The 22,732-nt window shown below is 36.5% G+C and overlaps 2 protein-coding genes across 3 annotated transcripts; both read right to left on the minus strand.

The window, feature by feature from the left end:
* Positions 1-4,207: 4,207 nt before the first annotated feature.
* LOC135584490 (protein LIKE COV 2-like) lies at positions 4,208-14,334 on the minus strand. 2 transcript variants are annotated; one of them, XM_065113167.1, is made up of 8 exons: positions 14,144-14,334; positions 9,408-9,460; positions 9,221-9,330; positions 7,794-7,961; positions 6,307-6,404; positions 5,875-6,001; positions 4,685-4,790; positions 4,208-4,577 (listed from the first exon to the last, which is right to left on the minus strand). In XM_065113167.1, exons 1-7 carry the CDS (start codon positions 14,246-14,248, stop codon positions 4,690-4,692), a joined length of 762 nt encoding a protein of 253 aa, XP_064969239.1. In that variant the 5' UTR covers positions 14,249-14,334; the 3' UTR covers positions 4,208-4,577; positions 4,685-4,689. The 2 variants fall into 2 exon arrangements, with proteins under 2 accessions (XP_064969239.1, XP_064969238.1); XM_065113166.1 differs by having other exon boundaries at positions 4,208-4,790.
* Positions 14,335-16,710: 2,376 nt separating this feature from the next.
* Positions 16,711-22,640, minus strand: LOC135615105 (ribonucleoside-diphosphate reductase large subunit). Its single transcript, XM_065113168.1, has 18 exons — positions 22,487-22,640; positions 22,056-22,388; positions 21,905-21,966; positions 21,719-21,806; positions 21,134-21,397; positions 20,806-21,046; positions 20,642-20,718; positions 19,582-19,752; positions 19,405-19,497; positions 19,183-19,332; positions 18,987-19,073; positions 18,736-18,900; positions 18,531-18,650; positions 17,966-18,168; positions 17,745-17,894; positions 17,517-17,664; positions 17,306-17,389; positions 16,711-17,190 (listed from the first exon to the last, which is right to left on the minus strand). Exons 2-18 carry the CDS (start codon positions 22,281-22,283, stop codon positions 17,089-17,091), a joined length of 2,433 nt encoding a protein of 810 aa, XP_064969240.1. The 5' UTR covers positions 22,284-22,388; positions 22,487-22,640; the 3' UTR covers positions 16,711-17,088.
* Positions 22,641-22,732: the final 92 nt, after the last annotated feature.

The following is a 22,732-nucleotide window of genomic DNA, read 5'->3' on the forward strand; positions in this document are numbered from 1 at the left end:
AAAGTTAAAATCGATGGACTATAATAGTGTTCAGAAATTATCATTTTCATCAACCATGAAAATTAATGATTCCGAAAAGTGGTATAATGTGATTAAAAAAGAGTTAAAATCGATAGACTAGAATAGTGTTTGAGAACTCATTGAATTACCCAATAAATATAAAAGAGTCATTTATAAATAGGTCCCTAAGACAAAATATGACTCAACAGGCAATATCGAACAATATAAAGCCAGACTTGTGGCTAGAGGTTTTTCTCACAAAATAGGTATCGACTATAATGAGGTATTTTCTCTCATTTCTAAAAGGGACTTGTTGAGAACCATCATGGGATTAGTAGCTCATTATGATCTTAAGTTATATCAAATGGATATGAAAATAGTGTTTCTGAATGAGTATCTAGGTGAGAAAATCTATATAGAATAACCTGAAGGTTTCATAGAAAAGGAAAATGAAAGCTGGGCTTGCAAACTTAGAAAATCTATTTTTGACTTTAAACAAGTTTCCATATGGTATATAAAGTTTCATGATACCATTACTTTCTTCGAATTTAAGAAAAATACTATTGATCATATTAGTGGAAGCAAGTTTATTATATTGGTCTTATATATAGATGATATTTTGTTTGCCAGTAGTGATTTTGATTTATTGCATGATACCAAGATGTTTATTACTAAGAATTTTAAGATAATTGATATGAATAGATAACTTATGTTATTGATATTGAAATATTTAGGGATAATCTCAAATATTACTAGAATTATCTCAGAAAATATATATTGATTAAGTCTTGGAGAGATTTAGTATGTAGCTATATATTATTTAACTAATAATACACTTATTACTAGAGGTAAAAGATTTAGTCAAAGCCAATGTTCAAAAAATAACTTAGAAAGGAATTAAATAAAAAATATTCTTTATACATGCATAGTTGAAAGATTATTATATGCTTAAACATATATAAGACTATATATCAGTTTTGTAGTTGTAATACTTGGTAGATACCAAAGGAAATAAAATATTTAAAAACTATAAAAAAAGTAATGAAATATCTATAGAGGACGAAAGATTGTATACTCATATATATATAGGAGATTAGATCAAGTGATAGGATATTCAAATATTGATTTTGTAAATTGTCTCGAAGTACATTTCAAGATTTATATTCATGTTAGTTGGAAAGGTAATTTTTTGAAAAAGTATAAAGTAATCACTTATTACATCATTAATAAAAAAAAATGAATTTATGACATATTTTAATGTCATAAATCAAGCTTTATGGTTATGAAATTTTATCTTATGACTTAGCATGATCAAGTAAATTATCAAGTTATTGAAGATATTTTATGATAATTCCGAATAGTTTTTTTTTCTAAGAATGATAAGTACTCTAAAGGTTCAAAGCATATCAAGATAAAGTACTTGGTGATTAGAAAAAGAGTCCAGAAATAACAAGTATCAATTGAGAACTTGAGCACCACCTTGACGATTACTGATTCATTTACTAAAGTTTTCCAATCTAAAATATTTAAAGAACATGTTGGGATTTATAAACAAGCCATAAAAGATATAATGATACATGTTTAGGTGAATACTATTATTAATATTTTTCTTAATTAAAGTTATTTATTTTTTTTATCCTCTTTATATTTCTATTTATGCATATTATAGTTAAATGTAATAACAAGATTATTTTAATAAGACAAATTACATGGGTCATTATAAACTATATTAGGAAAGGCATATAGTGGTATGGTACATAGAAGGCAGTATAATATTAATGATATATAACCACCATGACTTACATTATTAGTTGGACTTAATGTAGTATTATTATACTTATTAGACTAATTAGATTGTCTTAAAATTCATGACTACGTATAAAATATTTTTCAAAATTTTTTAGAGTCCAATTAGATAAAATTATTTTCAAACAAATTTATTTTATTTATTTTAATTTTAAATTTTTTTATATCTTATCAATTAATAGACCAAGTAAAAAAATATTAAATTATATGACCCTCTCTAATTATGTAAAAAATATTATAGATATGATTGGATTTTGATAATAGATATCAGTAGAAAGAAAATATAATTATGATATGATTCTTCACGATCTTGAGAGGGACTCTCCCAATTACTTATCAAAATCCTAATTACTTATAAATAGATAAGATCTTTTAAAATTATGCATACAATGTGTGAAGAAGTGAAGACGTAAATACATGATATTATTGAGATATTACATGTCTTCTCTCATCTCTTCTTATCCCTAATATATCGCTTATCCTTAGTATATCAATCATAACAGTCCTATAAAAGATAAGAAGAGAAGAGAATATGAAACATTGTTGTTTTTACCTCTACAGATAAGATAAAGATTTTTATAGATGGTATCATAAATTTAATTTATTATTATTTGATTTGAAACATTGCATTAAAATTTGGTCTTCCTTCTACTAATACTATAAGGGTTCTGAATGAGGAATTAAGGAGGGGATTCTGGTGTAAAAGCAAGAAGAAGGCTTTTACTACTAAAGTGAGGAGGGGAAGAAAGAGATTTAGGTGCAGCTAGGGAAGATGGAAGAAATATGCATTTGTTATCCTTGTTCTGGCTCACGCTTAGGTGCGTCTGGCGGAGGTTGTTTACCTTTTTTTGTTAGTTTTTTTTTATTTAAAAAAAAAACTTGTATCAAAAGACCAGGGTGTAAAGTATATTTGGACCTAAGGATATTTTGAAAATTGACTTCAGATCTCAAATTAGGTTTCCTAGTCTATTTCTATGCTGAAACCCACTGTTGCCTGAGATATGCTGCAATTTCTTCTTTTTATAATTAGCAATCACAATACATCTTGATTAGTCTTTCATTTTTTATTATTATTTTTTTTAATTTGGTACGCCATACATATAGTGAATTACTCTTCCTAAACGGCAACGAGATGGTAAGGTATTTAAGCTCCACATATTTATTAAAATGCACTTGTAATGGCATGTATGGATGGATGAGTTTTGTAAATATTGATTTTCTTGTGATATGTGTAGGGCATCATCATATGTGCTTATTTTCTTTTATTTTTAGTGGCTGAAGGCATTGAATTATCTTATCAGTTATTGTTGTGTAAGACCATTTTTAAACTGTTGTTTTATGCTACCGATTTACAATAAATTAGCTAATGATTCTCCTCGCTATCTTTTATGGCTCAGATAAGGAAAACAGAAAAAAGCTGGCTTGATGGAAATCCAAGTTAATGGAGAGGAGTGTGGCACTGAAGGTGGTGGATTGCGCCTACGGCTTTTTCGAAAAAGCAAATCCCTATCGATGCTGCTGTCTTCTAGAAAGATGAGATGAGATTGCTCGATGTTATGGGTGTGACCAAAGGTAAAAGGTTACGAGGGCGTCCGTTGGCGCATGGCATCCTGCCAGGGTATCCAACACCGTCGCTCGTGCTGGACAGAATGGTTACCACCACCGTCCCGAAATGAAACGTACAAAATGAATGGGCAAAGCTGGAGACGAGTCACGTAATTTGATACGTCATATCACTATCTATTCAATTTATATTTTCACTGTGCGTCTTATTAGCTTTCATCAGAATTTCCAGCAAACCTAACCAAGCATGGCTACAAGTCTTCTGACTCGTTTACCTTCGGGTTGTGTCAAACAGAACCGTGAAAGACATCAATCACACCCGTGAAAGACGTGGCTTAGTGAAAGATGCCTATGCTGCTGTGCTGTGTTGGGCCGAAGAAGAGGGCTTCACCAGTCCCTACCGAAGCAGACTTCTCGTGTGGCGGCACTCCGAGGAAATCGAGCTGAAGTGTATCGATGCTTCTTCCAAGTTTGGACACGGCCGCTTCCAGATGACTCGGGAGAAGCACAAGTTGTATGGCAGGCTCAAGCAGACTTCTCTTGTTCCTCTAAAGTTGGAGAGCGAGATTGATCCATGAATATACGGATTAAACCCTTTTAAGATTCTGTCAGGATACCAACCAAGAAAGCTTGCTTCCTTGTCTATCTATTACACAACCAGGAACAAAGTCGACACATGTTTTCGATGCTAAACCGAGCACGGTACTGCACACAAAACCCAATCACTGTGCCCCGCAAGCAGGCTTTTGAGAACATATCCTAAACATTGAGCACCAGAAAGTACTTTAATCGAATAAATGGGGCACCAGAATTCCTCCAACCAATAAAAAATACCTCAAGAGCAGAACAAGCAAGCAGTGAACTCGTTGTAAGGAAACATCTAACGAGGAGGCAGCGTTGCCCAGAGTACACGATATAGGGACTTGTTTGTCAATATGTTCTCTCACGGCACCCTAAACATATGTATGTAAACTATATTTTCTATAACTGCACAAACACCCTTAGATTTCAACCAACTTGCACATAGCATCCCATTTAATCCCCTAAAAAGCACAGTGAAGCTGCTACCCTCCTTTGTATTCCTGGTGCACTCAGTCTGGCTCATCAATGTACAACAACTAATAAACCATTCAATAAGAGGTAAGCAAGGTCAACAACATGGGCAAAACACTGAAGATACTCGAGCCAGTTCTACATATCCCGCTAACCTGAAACATGGACGTAACTTTAAGAGAATTGCCTTCCAAGCAGCAAAGCAAACATATAGCAGCAGCAGCAGCAGCAGCAGCAGAATATGACCTCCGAGACACATCACCTTTGTTATGTTATTCTGTTTAACCGAATGCTCTGGTTCTTCCGTGGAATCCTTTCTAGAGGTGTAATCAACTGTGGCATTGTCATACCCCCAGAAACAATAATCTCTGCGACATTGGAACCATCAAATACATTAGAACATAATCAAGTATACTGCTTCTTGTTTTAGAAACATGCAAAACAGAAATGATTTTAATGAAACAAACCTATGGTAGTGTTCAGTTTGATGATATCCTATATTGCCATTCAGCAATCAATTGTTCTGCGGGCAGGTGGGTGGCTAAATGTAATAATGATCTACAGCCAGCCAAACAGCACGCCCATAACTCTGAACAGCTAGACCATATCTCATTTTCAGTATGAGAGACTCAATAAATGAGGATTCTACAAGGCAAAATAGTAGGGCAGCCTATGTTTATGTTAGCAAGAATTTTCTGGCAAATGAAAACCATCTTGCCTTAAGAGTTTATTTCTAGAGATTGCACATACATAATTATTTTCAGATAATATATGTACCAACATGTGTGTTGTATAATATCATGTATACTGTCTCTTGCTTCTTATTGCTTGCAATATTGACACTCTCCTGTCTGATTCTTGTTGCTGCATCCATGCAACATCACAAACCAGGGTCATTCCACATTCTTTGCAGAGAGTACAAGTGACGTTACGTATTATTAGTCCATTAAAGTATGAAATGTTAAATTAAACTAATATAGTAGAACGACCAGGTTTATCACATTATCAGATATTTTCTTCTGTAGTTCTGCTATTATATTCTAAATAAATTTTACAACTAAAATCATCTTAATAAGTTATAAAAAGAAGAGTCATGGTGTGATCATGTTCAAAGCAGAGAAACAAATAACAATGGCATGATTTGATTTAATAAATTTTCTTCCAGATAGTTGTCAGTTAACTGCTTATGGCCTAGGTTTAAGTTTTACAAATGTTATTTCCACCTTAAAGATAGACTTGATAGCCTGAACAGGAAGACAGATGGAAATACTTCAGCGACCAGCAACTAATTATGTTGTTCAACTTAAAAATATGAAATCAAAGTTCTCCAACTAAAATTAGAAATTAAACAAATCCAAAGCTGCAATATATTATTGACCAAAATGTGCTACAAAGATAAGAGAGTAAAATTTAAACATGCAAGGAGACCATAAAGATGCAAGGAAAACAGACCTATGCCTTCCCGAACAGACAAGTTGGGTCTGATGATTTCTTCAGAATTGACCAAGAATATATCACCAATATATAAATGATTGGTTGGAACATATACACTACATAATTCTTCATCACCTTTGTCAGTCTGCAATAGGAAACAATAATATTTGAAAGTTAATAGGATAACTACAACTGTCAGATCAGGGAACCATTATTCCTCATGCTAATTTCATGCAAAACTCCACGAAAATAAGAGCATAAAGTTGCATGTGTGCCACAAACAACATCCTTAGTATGAATTTTTATTGATATCAATTGAAGATATTTAGCTTTATCAGACAGGTGCATGATATAAAAAAACAATTGGCATTTTGCCAAATGTCAACAGTTAGATTGTCAGGCATCAAAAGCCAAATGATGTAATAGACAATTTGCAACCTCTAAAGTTACCTGAAGGACCACTGATGATGTAATAAAGCCAAATGCATACTCGCCAACACGTGGATGACGGATAATTGCAACCTCTTTAAAAGCTGTGGTATTTTGGTCTGCAAAAAAAGAGATGCAAAGTCCAAAAATCATAACTGAGAATAAATAATTCACTGATTATCATGTGGAAACCAGTGACAGACTTTATATTCTTTCAATGCCCATTGAGATCTCATTAAGAAGAGAATCTAATCAAAATGACAATTGCAAATACTAGGTGCTATCAGAATGGATAAAATACATATAACGGATCAATCAAATACATCATACAACAGAAAGCAAAATCTACCAAACAGCGCAAGAAATAAAAATAACAAGAGATAGTGGCTAATAATTATATTCTTAAACAAGGTTAGAAAACCGACAACCTTTTTTCTTTTGACATGCAATAGGTGTCCATGTAGCAAGAATAGAACAGAATAGACATATCATTCTGTAGCCTTCTAGATTCTGTCTCAGGTTAAGTGTAATCAATGTAAGTTAGTACCAAGTAGCACAAACCAATGAACCATAAACCAAACATGTCATTGCTGTTGACATTACAGGACACATCAGATTTGAGAATTTATACATGCCTGAACAATTGGACAATTGACTACCTCATGGTAGAGAATTCAGTTTCTGGTCCGAACAAGAAGATTGGAATCTGAATGTATCCTATGAAACTCAATCCCATTTGGTACGATCAAGATTGATCAGGATCCAACCTGTTTTCTAGGAAATCCAATCAATCCAGATCGATATTGATCGGGTTCTGATCTATGCGCTGAGGAATATGTGACGAAGCAGTCAAACAGATCACTAAAATTCAATACATACTCAGTCCAAGTTATGAAGGGAAGTGCTGATTTCAGAAACCTAATCCCTTCTGATAGAACCCAAGAATTTCTATTGCATCCCAACTTACACTAATTAGTCTTAAAACTCATTAAGGTTGAGCTATTTAAACATTCTAAGTAATAAATGTCATATTACCATTCCAGGTCATAAACAGCTTAGACCAAACACAAACCACACCATCTGATTAACACTCCTACGTACAACATGTAGGTGCCTCCTAATTTTCCCTGTTATTTCTTACTTGATTCTTGTTAAATTCTTCCAAGTACCAAGACACCTGTGTCACAAAAGCAAATAATGCTGAAGCTATTGGCATTACACTTAGTCTTAACTTCATGTTATCTCTGACAAGGCAAATTTAACGATATGACAATCAATAATGAGATAGGCAAATAAAAAACAATATCTTAAAGACAAAAATGACATTTTTTTGAACTCTGCAAAATTAGCTCCTAAATGCAAGAAGAGGCACATCTATCCTTTAGTGAATGCAGACAAGGAATCAGTAACCACTGTCACTTGTATGTTCAGTGAATCCTCATATAGGAAAATGCAGTATGACCATTTTGTACGAACAATCATCATTTGATCATTTAAAGAGATAATACCAGGAGAAATGGCAGTGCTGATCTGCTTCGATGCTGAATAAATGTGCCTCACAAAAGGCATTCGTTTTATAAACCACTCTCCCACCCAGATAACAGTTGCACCCAGCCATGATGAAACAAATATTCCAATGAGAAAAACAAATACCAAAGATGTCAAGAATCCAAGGCCTGCATTTTTGTTAAAAAATACCAAAAATGTAATTAGATTAAACAAAATTCTTGCAATTTCAACAAAGGAAGGATAAATTCACGCAATTAGAACAAGCCAAACTTTAACGAAAGTAATAATAACAATGAACAGATTTGAACTATTGAATGACACGAATTATTCAAGGTGCCTTAAAAGATTAGGATAGAGGGACATGAATTAACATGTTTGTCACAGGTATCAGCTGACTACATCTTAATATCGGAACGAAGAGAGATCCTGTGATACTTCAATTTTAAAACTTACAAGAAAAACTTAATCTTCATGAACTACAATATAGAAATGAAGGTTCTTAAGGCAGATGAATTTGCTATATAATAATCTTATATATGAGAAACAAAAAAAGAACAAGTAGATTGTTCTACAGGCAGTAAAGGCCCAAAGCAAATGAGTGAAAAAGAAGGAAAAAAGCAACACTTTCCTCTGCTAACATAATTTATAACATATGATGCTGCACATATGCATGGAGGAAAAGATTTATTTTTCCAAGAATTTGATAATGTGAAGAGAGGAAGGAAAAAATAATGGCCAAACTCACTCTAGCTCCTGTGCATCGTATTTGGGAAACATAACCTCACACCAGACTTGTCTAACACATGGATGATTAAATTACACAATTGCGAATAGATATTCAACTCACTCTGACTCTAACAGTCACTCTTGGAATTTGACTTTGAACCACTTTCACCTAATATAGAAAATAAAATTTTCATTCAATCAATCATGTCTTCGTTAAAACTTTTTTTATTCAACTTCATTTCTTCTCCCCAGGCAACCTAGGTAAGTAATATAGAATATGTTGGCATGTGGAAACTTATAGTATTTACAAAAACATCCTAAACTGAAAAGTCAACTCCATGGATAAACATTAAACAAACTCCTGCATCAATATACTGATAGGTGTAAGTTCAGAGCCATATTTCTTGAATGATTTCAGTTATCCAATAATTTATTCTTTTTTTTTCAATAAACCACCAGCACAATTAACTCTATCTAGTTGCAGTTGTTTCAATACTTAAATTAACAGTGTAAACGTTTTGCATTATGTGCTTTCTAGAGATTTTTATTCAGATTGCAAGGAAATCAAGTTTCTCAGCAACAAAATGATTGATGGTTGTTGAAAATGTGGCCCAACAAGTGTTAATCTGACAATGAGAACAACTGCATTTACTACCACAATCAAGCAAAAATAATGTGGCAGAATATGTCAAAAGCTTACCAAATATGTCAACTCCAAGCTTGTCATATAGTGGACTGAAGAAACCATCAACAAACTGAATAAACCACCATGTAACATAAAATGTGATTGCCACGGGGAAAAGAACTACACTGCAAATAAACAAAAAACTTTAGAAACAATGTCCAGTTCTATTCAAGCACAAGTATAAAAAATGAAAGAATTATACCATCCAGTCATAAATTTCTTTGAGACCCAGCTCTGAAGAACAGCACAACAAGCCTGTGCAACACCACTAGAATTTGTGAGGAAATTTCATACAGAATTATACGATAACAACAGCATTTGTGAGGTGATTTCATACAGAATTTGTGAGTCAATTTTATGCATATAATATGTGTATCTTTATGCATTTCCCTACAACAAAAGCAGAAAACAACAATACCAACTCTATTGGGTTAGCTACATTTACCCTTATGTTTTCTTTAGCTGCACTATGCCCGCCCCTGGTTTCCGAAGTTAGATAAAGGAAGAAGGCAACTAATAAGCATCTACTCACGTGGGTGTATATGGCTGTGCAAATGTACTCACCAGTGATTTAAAAAGGCACTCGGGTGAGGCGAAACGTGGCCCAAGCACCTCATATAAGGGCCAGGCGGTGCCTTATTGATAAAGGAAGAAGGCAACTAATAAACATCTACTCACGTGGGTGTATATGGCTGTGCAAATGTACTCACCAGTGATTTAAAAAGGCACTCGGGTGAGGCGAGGCGTGGCCCAAGCGCCTCATATAAGGGCCAGGCGGTGCCTTATTGATAAAGGAAGAAGGCAACTAATAAGCATCTACTCACATGGGTGTATATGGCTGTGCAAATGTACTCACCAGTGATTTAAAAAGGCACTCGGGTGAGGCGAGGCGTGGCCCAAGCGCCTCATATAAGGGCCAGGCGGTGCCTTATTGATAAAGGAAGAAGGCAACTAATAAGCATCTACTCACGTGGGTGTATATGGCTGTGCAAATGTACTCACCAGTGATTTAAAAAGGCACTCGGGTGAGGCGAGGCGTGGCCCAAGCGCCTCATATAAGGGCCAGGCGGTGCCTTATTGATAAAGGAAGAAGGCAACTAATAAGCATCTACTCACGTGGGTGTATATGGCTGTGCAAATGTACTCACCAGTGATTTAAAAAGGCACTCGGGTGAGGCGAGGCGTGGCCCAAGCGCCTCATATAAGGGCCAGGCGACGCACTTCAATAAGGCACCACCTGGGTGCTCACCCGAGCTCAGGCGCCAGGCGCTTCGAGCGAGCGCTCGATTGATATACGACAACCAGGCTCGGTTAAATGTGCATTAGTTGGTTCGATTGAACCAACTAACGCAATTACCTCAAAACCTGCATGCAACGTCGACTCCTAACCCTAGCAAGCGCCTTCTCCCTCTGCGTCCACCGCAGACGAATTCTCCTTCTACATTCGCCATTGACAATTTCTCCCTCTACCTCCGTCATCGACGATTTCTCCCTCTGCCTCCGTCACTAACGATTTCTCCCGCTGCCTCCTTCCTCTGTCACCGACCAAGTCTCCTTAGCTTCCACTGTTGTCCGTTGTCTGTCGTTGCTGTCCGCGACTCCGTTGCCGCTGCTGCTGTCCAGTGCTTCTCGTCGTTGTTTCTCTTCCGAGTTATGACTTCTCACTGTCGATTTCACTAGGCAATATTTTTTATCCCTTTTAACAGTTATACTCTTCCTTTCTAACTGTTGTTGACAGTAAATAATATATATACTATTAATAGTAGATTATTAATTACTGTACAAAATAATCTTTATTTATTAGATTAATAATATTATATATTTTAATATTTTAGAGTGTCTTGCTTCGCTCAGGCGAGCGCCTGCGTGAGCGCCTCGCGCCTCAAACATTTTGAGACCTTGGCATCTTTTGGTGCCTACGGCTTTTTAAATCACTAGTACTCATAAGAGCAACTGTAAACTGTAATGTCCGTACACATGCTAGGTAAGAAAACATAATTAGAGCTCCATCTTACCAACTTAGCAACCACAAGAGTCACATAAAAGTATTAGCATGAATAACTTGATGGTTTGCTTAGGAGAAATCTATAACTAAAACAGTGCTATGTGTATCTCAAATACCCTCAACAGCCCTTCTTCACACAAATAAGATGGAAGAAAAACAATGGAGGCAGAAAAGGGAACCAAACTGGTTAATAACTGAAAAATCAGTTTACCATGCCCATAGAACAACGTGAAGGAGATAAGTAAATTATTATTCTAGAATATGTTCCATACTGATGATAAATCTTCACCAATACTAAATCTCTATTACAAAAACATGAAAGACCTAAATTCAATGGATGGGATAATAACTTTGTTATCTTAAAATTCTTGCTTCAACATGACCATATTTTAAATCACACTGAGCAAGTAACAGTATAGTCCCTTCATAATTATGAAATTTTCCTTTGGATAGCTTGCATACCATCCCACTAACCCACATTTAATTTGCTAAGTTTTTGCAGATAATGATCCCATAATGCTTTAAGATGTTATCAAATTAACTGCACGATCTAATCGAGCACCAATATATTTAATGTAAAGTTTCACAGTTACAATCATCATTTTAGTGGCTACCATGGTTTGGGAATCCTGTCGCATGACTGTTAATATGACTGATACCATCTTGTAGGTATACTACATTCCAGCACTGGACTTGCAAATCATTGTCTAAGAGTGGAGTCAAAATTTGGATATAAAGCTGGCACTCGGCATGGGCAAATGATCCAGTCAAATCAAGAAACTGAACCATACAGTGTTAAGCATAATAACCTTAACAATAAAACAGGAAAACAGAGGAGAATAAATTTCAGCTATTAGGCCCAATCCATTCCATAGAGTTGTTAGACAACTGGTTTTTTCCTCCATTCCTCTTAATCAATGATTTAAAACGGCACTCGGGCGCTCGCCTAAGCGCTCAGGCGAGGCGAGACGAGGCCCGAGCGCCTCGTTTAAGGGTCAGGCGGCACGCTTTAATGAGGCGCCGCATGGGCGCTCGCCCGAACCTAGGCGACAAGCGCCCGGTTGATATAAGGCAATCGAACCAACTAACGCTAAGAACGGTTGATATCAGCGCATGACCCCGACTCCCAACCCTACGCACGCTTCTCTCTCTGTTTCTGCCGCCGATGATTTCTCCCTCTGCGTTTGCCGCTGACGATGTCTCCCTCTGCCTCTGCCGCCGACGGTTTCTCTTGTTGCCTCTGAGTCTTCCTCTGTCACCGATCAAATCTCCTCAGTTGCCGCTAATGTCCGTTGTCCACTACCTGCAGCTGCCGCTATCCACTGCTTGCTGCTGTCGGCGACACGACTTCGCTGCCGCTATTGTTGTCCGCGACTCCGCAACTTCCGCTGTCGTCTACTGCCTACGACTTAGCTTCTCACCGCGACTTCTTCGGTCTCTACTCTTCCCTACTGTTAACAATAAATATACTATTAACAAGAGATTATTAAATACTATTCAAAATAATATTTATTTATTATATTAATAATACACTATTTAGATGTTAACATTGCTAATCTTTGTTTTTAATTTAATATCATATTTATATTTATTAATTATATTTTATATTTTTTATACTTTAATATTTTAGAGAGCCTCGTTTCGCTCGGACGAGCGCATAGTACTTTTTAAATCACTGCTCTTAATATGTGATCTTCATTCTTGATTAGCAGCTTGACGTAACACCAATCGTATGGTGATGGCTTCAAGACCTAGCAGTTGTCATCGTGCCCTTCCTGATCACCTCCAACCTTAAAACCCTGATCACTTCATTTGTTCATTAGTGTTTATTCTGGTTTGACACTCCAGTGGTTCTGAATCCTTAACCAATAATCATGCATTTCATAGCAACAGCTTACCTGGAAACCAACAGCTTACCCATCTAACAGAGCTGCTCACATGTCTAAAATGATATTATCTCTTATAAAAATAATCCGAAATTTGACAGAGGAAATACAACATGCTGCCATTCCCATATAGACAATTGACATAAGAATTAGACCTTTGGGTGGATGGAGATGTTTGAAGAAATATGGCAAGTTCCATGGAATTACATTGAATTAAATCACAATCAAGTTGCTCGCACATTCTTGTTATTCATGTGAGAATATATTTCATTTTCAGTTCGGAGTTTTGCTCTGATATGCTAGTCATAGGGCATCTGAGAGTATCCAATCCCAACAGTCTTAACTTAATTTGATCTCAACAAATAATTCAGAAGTGAAATATGGATCTCATGCCTGATATAGATCACTTTTCTAGATATTCTCCATCGCTCCATTCAAAGCATTTATTTTCTTGACAAAATGAACTTCCCCTACATAACACTAAACAAGACGAATATATGTATCATAAACTTCCTAACCAGGAAGTGAGAGGGCCATAAATGCCCTACCACATACTTCACGTCTGCCACTTGAGGAAATTTCCATGTTACTCTGACCTTTTAAACTTGCATAATATCGCAACACTTGAATCACAAAGCTTTTAGTGTTCTACCAAATTAAATCTCAGCAGCTTCTTGTATCCTTTTTTCCCATGTTCCCAGAACACATTGCTCATCCAGCAAGCTAGATAGAGCATTTTCCTCGACAAGATCGTACTTAAAAAGTAAGATCCTAAAGGAACACTTCACCGAGGTAAAACCACAGTCATCAGAACAAACATTTTCTTGCGTTCCAAGGTAAGCATATAGTAACGTGTTTCACCCGATTGTCCGATCCATCTACCGGGAGCCGAACAGAAAACCACAATCACCGGCTCGAAGGAGGACAAAATCGAGATCCGCACACGAAATTTCCGCTAAAAGACTCCGACCCGCGACCGATCGAAAAGCAGAAAAGGAAGAAAAATAGAAATCACGGCAGATGCGGTCAGATCCGAGGAGAACGCACCTTCCGGGTAGAGGAGCTGGGGGAAGTGGGTGGAGCTTTGGCGGGGTCTTCGGGATCGGCTGCCTGGCTCAGAGGAACCGACGTGGATTCCTTCTCGTCCGCCATGTCTACCCCCCCCGGCGCCTCCCTCGACCGATCTCGACGCCCAAGCGCGACACCGAAGCTTAACCTAACGGCCTACCCACCGTGGGAGGAGGATATCAGCATATAGGTGAAGGGCGGAGGAGTAAAAAGACCGGACTGCCCTCGGGATTCCGTGTTCGCTCGTGGCATCTCATCCTACTCAGTATTCCTCGTATGGATGCCGGCGGAGTCGGACGCAAGCGGCCAGCGAAATCCAACCCGGATTCCAGCCACGACCAAACTGTGGTTCGGCGGAGACTGCGTTCTATTAGTGTATAAAATAATTGAAACTATAATTAATTGATGGAGTCGAGTACGCAATCCATGATATATATATATATATATATATATATAAGAGGAGTATTTGGTGCAACAAAGAAGTAATAATTGGTTGGTTGATGTTCTACAAGGAAGGAAGCTGTGCAAATATTTTTTAATTTATTTTTCTTTTAGAATTATGAAATAAAGTATGAACCTTGTCATAAATATTATTAGTCAATTAAAACTACTTAATCTACTATACTACAAATAAGACACTCTGATAGAATCGATCCAAATCGAGTTAACTTTCATGCGTCCAGTTGAAGATCAAATTTGACATTAATGTTTTTAATTATCAAATTAAATTTATAAAATATTCATCATGCCACTAGAGGATGATAGATTATTATTTCTTTATTAAATACACAAATAAATGATACATGTATAGAATCTTTTGATGCCCTCCTTTTTATTTTGCTTGAAACGATAGGTTTTAGGTTCGTATTCATATAAAAATAACTTGTATGTATGAATTCTCTTTCTCGCATTATTATAAAATATATACATCTTATATAAAATACCTCATATTAATTCCTATAAATACCTCATCTTTATAGTATTGTTTTCACATTTAGTTAAGACTGTTGCAAAGCTTAAATTAGGGTGTTGAGTCAAATTTAGTGATCATAAGTGCTGTTAGTTTCGATTGATTCCGAATGAACCAGATTCAGTTGTAGTTGACTACTTTGGTAGGTGTGCATGCCATTAAATTAACATATGGTTAGGTAGGGTAGGATAGGGTAGGATAGGGTAGAGTAGGGTAGGATAGCACATGGGCATTCTCTACGGCAACATGATATCATTTTAGTATGATTCATTAGATATTTTGTTGGTAAAGGTAGGCTGGCTAGCTAAGCCATTCTATTTAGAATAATAATGAGCATGAAGAAAAGTGTTTTGAGTAAATGATTTTTGTTCTATATTGAGAGCAACGTTAGCTTGTCTAATTTAACTTTTGACAAACAAATACGTGAGCAGCAAAAGAAAATTCAATCTTGTAGCAACTTTATATGTGTTATTTTTTTCTTCCTGATGCTAAGGGATATCAAATATGAGAATGATAACAAAACAAAAATATAGATTATCATATGACAATCATTTTCAATCCATGAAGATTGAATACATGAAATAATGGAGTATAACACATCAATTGAGAATGTTACAACAACATGACATCTAAAAGAATAATTTATCATTAATGTATTTAATATTTTGTAATCGGCCTTGGTTACAAAACAAATATTAAATAAGCAATCCTTACAGATTTTAATCATGAATTAAGTAAATTGGATTCCAACATTTGAACTCCTGATTTTTTTACCACAATACACACAAACTAATTTGATCATTAGAGGAATCTTAACAAACACACTTGTAGCTTCTTATCACCTCTTAATCTCATCCAACATACACCAAACCTATTATGCCAAAACATTTTCTTATGCATGTTGTGTTCATCAAGAAGAAGAGTAAAACATAAAAAATGTTTAGTGTAATCAATCGGGTCAAAACATCCCCTACACATAATAAAAAAAAACATCCAAAACACTTAATACAATTGACTACACCATAATGTCCCTCACTATGCATCTATCTTTAACAAAAAAAAAATGAAACATCAATAGTGCCTAATGTAATCGACCAAATCATAATATCCCTTTGCATGATATATCTGCCTAGAAAATAAAAACACTAAAAGCACCTATCGCAATTGACACACACAATCCAATCAATCCTAACATGACAATATACTAACCAAACAAAAACTATATAAAGCAATCTGAATTCCTTGCAAACTTTTTTTTTAATCAAACATATTTTCCAGTTCCAAATAAGATAACACTTGAAAAACCAAGAAGGAAAACAAACAAACAGAGCAAAACAATTTGATCATATCAAGGTTGACCACCAAAATTCATCTTACCAAATTCAAAAGAATATACAGAAAAAGCACTTGCATGTTGAAGTATATCTTCCTCTGACTGAAATTCATTCTGAGAAGAAGACTTTGGATTCAATAATTAGCATATTGATACAGGACTAGAATTTCAAGTCTATTTAAAGGACCAGTGGCATTCCATCATATGCACCTGAGGCAGTCTTATCTTGTTTATGCAGAACTATACAAACAAGACACTAGATATTAGATTGTATCTCTAAACAAATAACACATCCAAATTCACTAAAACACACACACATGAGCCTTCATTTGCACCTGAGTCGGTCTATCTTGTTTATGCAGAACTATCCAAACAATACATTAGCTATTAGATAGTAGCTCTAAACAAATAACACATCCAAATTCACTAATAAACAAACACACACACACACACATGAGCCTTCATTTGATCCCATCAAGCAACCCTAAAGTGACACCAGGAGAGCCCAAAGCTGTAGATGAGTATCTTACTTTTCATCATGGTGCTTCTGCTTCTGCTTCTGCTTCTGCTTCTGGTGTTTCAGTTAGAGACTGAAAACATCTGCTGCTGGAATATTACATCTTAACTTCCACATGCCATGCACTCTTCACGGTTTTCCAAGGAACAAACAACCTGTGCCATTTTGGCTTCGACATCATCATCCTCCACCGGCTTAGTTGTTTTCTGCATTCCACAAATGAAAAGCCAAACCCAATTTGAAAATATACCAATAGGAATTTAGTAATCAAAGAAATCAAATGATTTATATAACTAAAGAAAATCAAAAGAGAAACCGTACTTGGAGCAAAGAAGTGTCCACAGTAAACTTGATTGCATCTGCAGCAGCACGAGAACGCAAATAATACATTCCAGTTTTCAAACCCTACATTCAAAAGGTCCACGAGCATTACACCTCATGTGTTCCAATTCAAGGAAATAAATGCATTGTAGGTCATTGTGGATAATAAGCATATTTAAGATTACTAGTTGAAAATAAAGAGGCATCAAACCTTGGACCAAGCATAGAAGTGCAGCGATGTTAGCTTCCCAAAATTTGGCTGGTCCATGTGGATATTAAGGCTCTGACTCTGATCTATGTAACACCCACGATCAACAGCCATGTCAACTAGAGTCCTTTGTTTAATCTCCCAAACAGTTCTAAAATCACAAAACACTTATTAGATCAAGGAAAAATATCTTAGACAATAGGAATGAGTTATTTGCTTGCATTGTCTCACTTGTAAATTGCTTTTAAGTTATCTGGAATTTCAGGAATCTTGAGAACAGAACCATCCTCATAAATTATCTTGTTCTTGAGAGCAGGTGACCATAGACCCATCTCAGTCAAGTCATGCAGGAGATGTTTATTCACCACAACGAATTCCCCACTGAAAAAAAGTAGTGTTATCATATAGGTTGATTGATTCATTTCAAAAATGATATTATGTCCAAAGCATACCTTAAAACTCTGCGACTGTAGATGTTGGATGTGTATGGCTCAAAACACTCATTGTTGCCAAGAATTTGACTAGTTGAAGCAGTGGGCATAGGAGCAATAAGAAGAGAGTTTCTGACACCATTCTTTGATATCATTTCCCTTAATGCAGCCCAATCCCATCGATCAGAAAGAGTAACATTCCACATGTCAGGTTGGAGAATTCCCTGAGCAACAATACAATCAGCATTCTTCCAAGGATGCGGAATAATTATTACAGGCATAAACTAAACGTTTATGCTGAAATGTAGCACCTAAGAAACGAACACAGCTCAAAAACATATTCCTCTTCAGAGTTACACATTCTAACATTCCAGTTCATTCAAGGCATACTGAAAACATGTGTTTCTGCTATGAAAATATGGTAATAGCAATAATAACATGCACAAATCAACCCTGATCACACCCAAGAAAGCACATTAAGCAATTTGAGCAGATGGCAACAACCATTATTTAGAAAAAGCTTTAATACAAAGATGGTGTCTCAACACAAATGAAGATACAAGGATTAACAGAAGCAGAACCAAACCTTGCTTACTGGACTTCCTTGATAAGTCTCATAAGGACCACTGCTAATAGCAATTTCAGAAGAAGACTTGAGAGCATGGTAATATATGGTCTCAAATATATCCTTGTTCAGCTGCTGAGCCTACAGAAAGAGTTAATCATTAACATAGTAGTCCATATCAAAAATAATAAAGGAACTAGAGAACATATTTGATCTCAGCAATTACCTCAGGTGAATCAAAAGGCATGCCAAGTAAAATGAAAGTGTCAGCCAAACCCTGAACACCAATTCCTATTGGCCTATGTCGTAGGTTTGATCTCCTTGCAGTTTCAACTGGATAGTAGTTCACATCAATTATTTTGTTGAGATTCTCGGTTATTATTGCAGTAACCTGTAAACAAAAGAATATATGTTAATTTAGAAATACTCTGAAACAATGTGCATGTATTTCATAAATTGAGGCAATTAAAATCCTACCTCACCAAGCTTGTCAAAATCAAAGTATCTGTTCTTTGATCCACTACTACCAACCAACCTGGATGGATGTGACTCTAGTGGGACACCCTGAAAGCAAATCCATTAAAAAAGGAGAAATGGTACCCCATGTCATGGTCTGATAGCTAACTTGGGAATCCTTTGCTAAAAGGGAAAACAAAGATCCATGAGAACACACCTTCTCCCTGACAAACCGTGGTAGAGCAATGGATGCCAGGTTGCACACGGCTGTTTCAGTAGGACTTGTGTATTCAATAATCTCAGTGCATAGGTTTGAAGATTTAATGGTACCAAGATTCTGTTGATTACTTTTTCTATTGCAAGTATCCTGAATAAATGTAACGGTGTCATCAGCATGACTTCAGAAATTTCTGAAGGGCATGATAATTACAGTTAATACCTTGAAGAGCATATACGGTGTTCCAGTCTCAATCTGAGATTTAAGGATCTCAAACCAAAGGTTCTGTGCTGCAACAACCTTCTTGGCCTTGCCCTAAAGTACATGAATGGAAGAGAATGACTACAAATATTAATTAAAAACTTGTTTAAGCATTTGTTATTTGCAGGCCAGACTTACCTCATCCTCATATTTTAGGTAGAGTTTCTCAAATTCATCACCCCAACAATCAGCAAGTCCCGGAGCTTCATTAGGGCAAAACAATGACCATTGTCCATTACTCTGAACTCTTTCCATAAACAGATCAGGAATCCAAAGGGCATAAAACAGGTCCCTAGCTCTATGCTCTTCCTACAAAATAAAAGAACTTACAATTACATAAAAGAAAACATCCATTCCAGAAAATCACTCCAAGTGTCTGAGCTTTATCTAACTACTGAAATCTGATGGACATGTTTTCATCACAGTAGGATGAAGCAAGATTCAATCTGGAGGATGAAAGCATATTGCTGGAGAATATAATAAATTACCCATGGTCATCCTCTTTTTCCATTAGGAGCACAACCGCTATGTAACCTTCAATTCACAATCATGATCTCTAATCACTCACATATATCGAAGTAAAAGAATGCATCTTGCCAACCAAATATACTGAATCTTCCATACAAAGTGAAACCACCAAAAAAGAATCTTGTTACATCAAATACAAACTAAGGATGCAACTGTTTTTTGCCCAAGGTTTAAGACCTTGAAATAATGCTGCCAAGAAACTAAAAACTCTAAACAACAATATAACATGGATGAAAGACATGTTTTCCACCCAATTTTGCAACATTTTGCAACTTTTTTTTTCTTAAAAAGAAAAGAATTCTATACACTACTAGCACCATTTTAAATTTTCTATGAGATTAAAAAGAAAAATGAAAGCACACATGATATTTATGCACTAATTTATTCCATAGATAAACATGAATGTAGATGAAATATTCTTGGAAAAGCTAGCATTGATCAAACTGTCATTCTAAATGTTATCAGACGAAGTCTTCTTGGGAAAGCTATCATTAATCAAACTGTCATTCTAAATTGTCATCATCTCACATTGGAGAAGCTCCGAGTGTTTCTCAACAAGCAATCAATTTGAATTGTTTGTCAGAAATAGATAAAAAAAAATCACATGACATAAAAGAGGAAAGCAGATGCAAAAGGTGATCAAAACATTAAGCAAGTGAAAAAAAATTACCTTTCCATGGTTCTTTCTAAGTTCAAGGAACTCATACATATCAGCATGCCAAGGTTCCAAATATACGGCAAATGCACCTAGTAGGTATTAAACAAAGATCAGCATTTCAAACATTGGACATTATCACCTGAAAATAACAGTAACCAAAATCATAACCAAATTACCCTTTCTCTTGCCTCCTCCTTGATCAACATAACGAGCAGTATCATTGAACACCCTTAGCATTGGAACAATACCATTAGATGTTCCATTTGTCCCACGGATATAACTGCCTGTTGCTCGGATGTTGTGAACTGAAACACCAATTCCTCCAGCTGACTTGCTTATTATAGCACACTCCTTAAGAGTATCATATATCCCCTCAATGCTATCTTCTTTCATGCATATCAAGAAACAGCTACTTAACTGCCAAAACACATCAACTATATAAGCAAACAAAAGAATAAACTATTGCAATTTGCAAAAGAACAGAACAAGTCTAGTATCAGGTACCTGCGGCCTAGGGGTGCCTGCATTAAACAAGGTGGGAGAAGCATGAGTGAACCACCGTTGAGACATCAGATGGTAAGTTCTGATAACAGACTTGATGTCATCTTTGTGGATTCCAACAGCTACTCTCATCAGCATGTGTTGTGGCCTCTCAACTACCATGCCAGATACTTTCAAGAGATATGACCTCTCCAGAGTTTTAAATCCAAAGTAGTCATAGTCAAAATCTCGATCATAAATTATCTCACTGTCCAAGCGAGCAGCATTCTGAAATGATTTAATTGGAGGATTTTTTATACAACCTTGCATCTTCACAATAGACAATAATCCAAGTAGGAAATTTTGAACTACAATCAGATCAAAGCCATGCCTTTTTTTTTTAAAAGGACCAGATAATAATAATAGAATAACGTATATTGTTTTAGCCGCATGGTTTGTTACCCCTAGTAGTCGCATTAGCTATTTTATATAGGAACTGTATGTATGCATCAAATATATGCTAAGAAAATATTTTCACAAGTAATACAAAATTAAGTCCGACAAAGCAAATATATAGTGTCATCTCACGCCAAGGTACCGAATAATTACCTTCATGATTATCTCATAAACATCATCAGCAATCAACGGAGCCTCCTGTCCAGATCTCTCGTTGAAATGATGATACATTAGCTTTATCCTGAATTCATATCCATCACCAATCGGGAACCTTAGAAGTCGCTAGTAACGAACAGCAAAAACCGAAACTAAACAATCTAAAGAGCAAAACTCACTTACGTTTCGGAGAATGACTTCTTTGTGTTCTTATGCAAATTAGAGACCACGATCCTCGCAGCGAGCTATAAGAAAACCACAGAGAAAAATGAATCTCGCCAACCAAAACAAAGGGAAAAGATGGGGCATCAAAGAAGACGAAGGCGGGGCATACCGAGGCATAGTCGGGGTGATTGGCGGTCATGGCGGCGGCGGTCTCGGCGGCGAGCTCATCGAGCTGGCTGGTGGTGACGCCCTTATAGACGCCGGCACACACCTTCTGGGCGACGAGCACCGGGTCGCAGTGCTCCTGGGTGAGCCCGTAACTCAGCTTCTTAAGCCGCGCCGTGATCTTGTCGAAGTGGACGGCCTCGGGCCGTCCGTCCCGCTTCACTACGTACATCTCGGATCCTTCTGCGCGGACTTTCGTCGAACAAATGGAAGGGGGGAGAAACGGGGCGATGAATGCGACCGCGAGCAGAGACGAGCGACGCGCTGCGGATTTAAACTATTACCGTGGGCCGAAAATTTTGAATTAGGGCTCCATGGGCATCTTCTCGAAGAAGGATCGTCATGGGAAAATTTTGGCGCCAACGGGAGTCTCACCTCATTACGTGTTCCGCATTTTCGAACCTTTTTGGCGGGCGTCTCGAGGATGGAGTCCAACGCGTGCTGACTCGGGAGGACGAGAGAAAGCGACCTGAGGCACCCAATTATGTGTGCCCGAGCGGTTTTATTGAACCCATTGAAGACGAACAAACCAATTTGGCACCGCTTTATAGACCTTATGAGGTTTAAAGGCCGGCAATGGTGAATGAAGCTTCGTACTTAATGAATTACGATCAAAACAAT

This window comes from Musa acuminata, chromosome BXJ2-6 (assembly GCF_036884655.1).
Source record: "Musa acuminata AAA Group cultivar baxijiao chromosome BXJ2-6, Cavendish_Baxijiao_AAA, whole genome shotgun sequence".
NCBI classification, from domain to species: domain Eukaryota; kingdom Viridiplantae; phylum Streptophyta; class Magnoliopsida; order Zingiberales; family Musaceae; genus Musa; species Musa acuminata.